The sequence below is a fragment of the Musca autumnalis genome, unplaced genomic scaffold (assembly GCF_047663935.1).
Source record: "Musca autumnalis isolate F117 unplaced genomic scaffold, ASM4766393v1 scaffold_1, whole genome shotgun sequence".
NCBI classification, from domain to species: Eukaryota; Metazoa; Arthropoda; class Insecta; order Diptera; family Muscidae; genus Musca; species Musca autumnalis.
In genome coordinates, this window is record NW_027411644.1 from 228,692,242 (window position 1) to 228,697,196 (window position 4,955).

The 4,955-nt window shown below is 40.8% G+C and overlaps 1 protein-coding gene across 1 annotated transcript; it reads left to right on the plus strand.

Annotated features, from left to right (window-relative positions):
- Nucleotides 1–262: 262 nt before the first annotated feature.
- LOC141390943 (uncharacterized) lies at nucleotides 263–4,651 on the plus strand. The gene is made up of 2 exons (XM_073963872.1): nucleotides 263–2,201; nucleotides 3,888–4,651. The coding sequence occupies exons 1-2, from the start codon at nucleotides 263–265 to the stop codon at nucleotides 4,649–4,651; spliced, it is 2,703 nt and encodes a 900-aa protein (XP_073819973.1).
- The last annotated feature ends 304 nt before the right edge of the window (nucleotides 4,652–4,955 follow it).

The following is a 4,955-nucleotide window of genomic DNA, read 5'->3' on the forward strand; positions in this document are numbered from 1 at the left end:
GAACTTAAAATGTCAATATGAAAACAAACGTATTTTAATAAATAATCAATTACGAATTATTTTCAATCTGCCCCAATGTTCCCAAGAATCTTCGAACTCCTTGAAAAAATTGCAAAGAGAAATTAATAATGCAATTTCAGTTTTAAAGTTATACAAAATAGATATCAGATCATGGGATCCTATTTTTGTATATCAATGCACCTCAAAGTTGCCAAAATTGACTTTGTCCCTTTGGGAACAGTCTATAGCCAAGAAGACGGAAATGCCGTCCTGGGAAGAATTAAATAACTTCTTAACTGACAGATATCATGCACTAGAGAGTGTATCTGATATATATGGCCCGCAAGGTTCACGATCTTCTCTGCCCCAGCAACAGAAATTCAATAACTTCGATAGATCGAAGAACTATAAAGTCCACCATACCAAGGTAAACAATCCAAAATGTAATTTGTGCAAAGGCAATCATATTCTGCGTTCATGTCCCAAATTTTTGAGCATGGATTTTAAAAATAGATTGTCAATTGTCAAACGTGACAAACATTGCCTCAATTGCCTAACTCAAGGTCACATGGTGGCAAATTGCACAAGCCAGAAAACCTGTTCTGAGTGCAATTCGAAACACCATTCTCTCCTGCACAGAGCAAAATTGTCCCAACAGGGAGATAATAGAGCGAAAGCGCCAAGAAATGTCCCTCAGTCTTCTCAGACGTCTAGTTTACAGTCCACAGAATTGCCCTCAACCTCAGATAATGTCAGAAACTTCCACACTTCGGTGGCGAGTAAGACAATGTTGGCCACGGCCTGGGTTACAATTGTCAAAGATGGCATTTCGCACAAAGTTGGAGCATTAATCGATCCCTGCTCTGATGATTCGTTTGTTTCAAGAAGAGTACAAAAACTTTTAAAACTACCTACAATGCCAATTGCGGCAGAAATTAGTGGTCTTGGCGGCGAATGCCTAGCAAGGTGTTCCAAAGTGACCATTTTTACGATATCATCCTTGGTAAATCCTAATTTTTCGGTGGAAATCGATGCTTTAGTGGTCCCTGACGTCACGGGAAATGTTCCCACTCATTCCTTTAACTACGTTGAAAGAAATAAACTGCCTAATTTGAAATTTGCTGACCCGGAATTCTATAGAAGTTCCCCAATAGATGTCCTCATAGGAGGAAATTTGTACCCAATAATTCTGCTCGGCGGAGTGGAACATGGGATATTGGGATCGTTGGTAGCCCAGGAAACTGTTTTTGGGTGGATAGTGACTGGCCCAACAACAAATAGTACAGCAAGGCATACTATTAGAGCGTCACATTGTACCAGAGTATCAATTGACAAACAATTAGCCCGGTTTTGGGAAATCGAAGAAATTCAAACTAAACAACCTGTCTCTGAGGAAGATATAATATGCGAAAACATATATAAAAGCACTGTAAAAAGAAATTCAGAGGAAAGATATATGGTCGATTTGCCCTTTAAATGTGAGATATCAAAATCACTTCTTGGTCCCAATAGATATGTGGCCCTTAGCCAGTTTCTACGAAACGAGCATTCAATGTCTAAAAAACCGGAATTAAAATCAATGTATGATGAGGTCATACAAGAATATCTGTCCCTGGGACACATGGAGATAGTAAACTCTCAAAACCAAAACTCCAGCCCTTGTTTTTACTTGCCCCATCACGGCGTATACAAACCCGAAAGTGCTACAACAAAGCTCAGGGTAGTTTTTAATGGATCTTGCCCAACGGCATCTGGTAAAAGTCTGAACGACTTGTTATATGTGGGTCCTGTCTTACAAAAGGATATCATTTCCATAATTTTGAACTGGCGCCTCTATAAATATGTCTTTAATGCAGACATATTGAAAATGTACAGGCAAATACAGATCAATCCTGATCACGCTAGTTTCCAACGTATAATATACCGATCTTCCCCTGATGAAGATATCAAAGATTATCAGTTAAAAACTGTAACCTTCGGTCTCAATTGTGCCCCATATTTAGCATTGCGGACGTTGTTGCAACTGGCCCAAGATGAGGAAGAAAGGTTCCCCATAGGAGCAAAGATTTTGAAAGAAAATATGTATGTTGACGATGCCTTAGTTGGCATACATTCTATTCCTGATGGAATTGATGCAAAAGTGCAACTAATAGATATTTTACAATCAGCAGGATTCCATTTACGTAAATGGACATCCAATTGTAAGGAAATTATCGAAGATCTGCCTCGAGATCATCTCCTAAATGGAGAATTCTTAGATTTTGATGGAAAGAGCATGGCAAAAACACTAGGAATTAGATGGAACGCTGCATCCGATACGTTTTTCTTTGTCACAGAGAAGATATATAACAAGGGCTCCTTTACAAAACGAGAAGTTTTGTCGATCATAGCCCGATTATTTGACCCTTTGGGTTGGCTGGCCCCGGTTATAATAACGGCAAAAATATTTATGCAGCAGTTGTGGTTGGATGAGATACAGTGGGATGACCACTTAAAACCAATATCTCTGGTGAGATGGAAAACCTTTTTAAATAATTATGTCGACATAGACAAAATAAGTATACCTCGTTGGGTCAAATATTCGCCAGAATGCACAATACAATTCCACGGATTTTGTGACTCGTCAGAGTTAGCTTATGCGGCGGCTTTATATTCGAGAGTGCAAATAGGGAACGTTGTATTTTCAAACTTACTGGTCTCAAAGTCAAAAGTTGCACCGATCAAAAAAGTTTCTCTGCCCCGATTAGAGCTTTGTGGAGCTCATCTGTTAGCTGATTTAGTGCATGTATTTCTACCTCAGTTAGGTGTCAAAAATTATACGTTGCATCTCTGGTCGGACTCGACAATAGTCCTAGCATGGCTAAAAAAGCCATCTCACACATGGACCACATTCGTGGCAAACAGGGTCGCCAAAATTCAAGACGCTGTAGGGGATAACTGGAAACATGTATCCACACATGACAACCCCGCAGATCTAGCAACCCGAGGGGTGACTCCTTTAGAGCTAAAGGAGAAAGATCTGTGGTGGTTTGGACCAAACTGGCTCCAAAAGGATGAGAAATTCTGGCCCTCATCTGTTAGTATTCCAGATATACATTTGGAAATGAAAGCTTCTCAGACATATTTAGCTAGATCTGCAGAAAAGGCCACCTCAAATAACGAGTCTGATTGCGTTCCCTCTGACCCCGAAGTTCACTTGAAGCATTTACATAGTCTTACTACTGCAGTACACACTTTTGGTTATGTGGAAAGGTTTCTTAAAGTTACACATCCTACCACAAAAATGTCCCAGAGATACAAGGACACTAAATTATCGTCAGAAGAACTTTCTGCTGGTCGCAAACGACTTATAATGCTATCTCAAATGATTCACTTCCCAGACGAATATAAAGCGCTGTCCCAAAAACGGTCTGTCGACAAAAGGAGTCCTCTTTTGACATTAACACCCTTTATGGATAATGATCGAATCATTCGAGCCAACGGGAGGCTAGGATCGACATCGTCTTTGTCTTATAACGAAAGACACCCCTTCATTCTATCGCCGAAGAGCAAATTTGCCAAACTTTATGTATCCTTTATTCATGATATGACCTTACACGGTGGGCCTCAATTGATGATGGCAACCATTCGTCTAGAATGTTGGATCATTCGTGGAAAAAACTTGATAAAGGCACACATCAAAAACTGTGTGAAATGCGTTCTGGCCCGGAAAAAGCTGCAAGGCCAATTAATGGCAGCCCTCCCCCCTGAAAGAACTACTATCAGTCGACCCTTTGCTAACACTGGAGTCGATTATGCCGGACCGATAGATCTGAAAACTTTCTCTGGGCGTGGGTGTCGTATTGTCAAAGGATATATCTGCCTCTTTGTTTGTTTCGCCACCAAAGCGATTCATTTAGAAGCCGTCACGGATCTTTCTACCCCCGCATTTATGGCAGCCTTAACCAGATTTGTCTCTCGTCGTGGCTGTCCCAACAAGATATTCTCGGATAATGGCCGTAATTTCGTTGGCGCTGCTAGAGAACTAAAATCCAACAGCAGAAAGATCCTAGCTGACATCAAAGACAAAGCTGTATCTCAATATAGCCAACAACATTTAGAGTGGCATTTTATTCCTGCCTCTGCACCGCATATGGGGGGATTATGGGAGGCGGGGGTAAAAACCTGCAAAATGCACTTGAAAAAAATTTCTGGACAGATTCGTCATACATACGAGGAGCTAAGCACCATTTTAGCAGCCATTGAAGCCTGCGTCAATTCCAGACCTCTGACTCCACAATCAGAGAACATTGATGACTTGACTGCTCTGACGCCGGGTCATTTCTTGATAGGCTCGTCTTTACTTGCCCCAGCTGAACCTGAGGAAATCCCTTCAAAAACATCGCTCCTCAACCGATGGCGAAAGTTGAAAGTGGTTCAACAAGAATTCTGTCGCCGGTGGAAATCGGACTACTTAAAAGAATTACACAAGAGGAATAAATGGAAACATGCGTCTCCAAATCTGCAACTAAATGACCTAGTTGTCTTGCCCCAGGACATGGGAAGCCCCAACGAGTGGCGTTTAGGTCGAGTATTAAAATTACATCCTGGCCCCGATGGACACGTCCGAGTCGTTGATTTAAAAACAACTTCAGGGCGTTTGATCATGTAATCAATTTGTCTTTTGTTTTGCCCCTGGTGGGCTCTGAATTTAATTTCAGTATATTTTATATTTGCCCCTGAGGGGCGTAAATGAATTAAATGAATTATTTTAATGTAAGCATCACTTAATTAAATATTTCTTTTGTTTTGAACTACTCGTTCAAGGGAGGCGGCATGTTCACGTAGGCGAAGACTATTTAAATTAGTTATTGTATTCAGAAAGTAACTTAAGTTAGTGTAAACTATATATGACTCTTATTTTCGTTGTCCCATCTCCGCCTACGTGAACCACTGATTGCCATCACTGATAGTTC

Bases quoted from the DNA above. Each gene is read 5' to 3' on its own strand.
- LOC141390943 (XM_073963872.1), top strand. From the start codon at position 263: ATGCCGTCCTGGGAAGAATTAAATAACTTCTTAACTGACAGATATCAT. The intron at 2,202-3,887 runs GTAAGGAAATTA...TCGCCACCAAAG, and splicing joins ACGTAAATGGACATCCAATT to CGATTCATTTAGAAGCCGTC.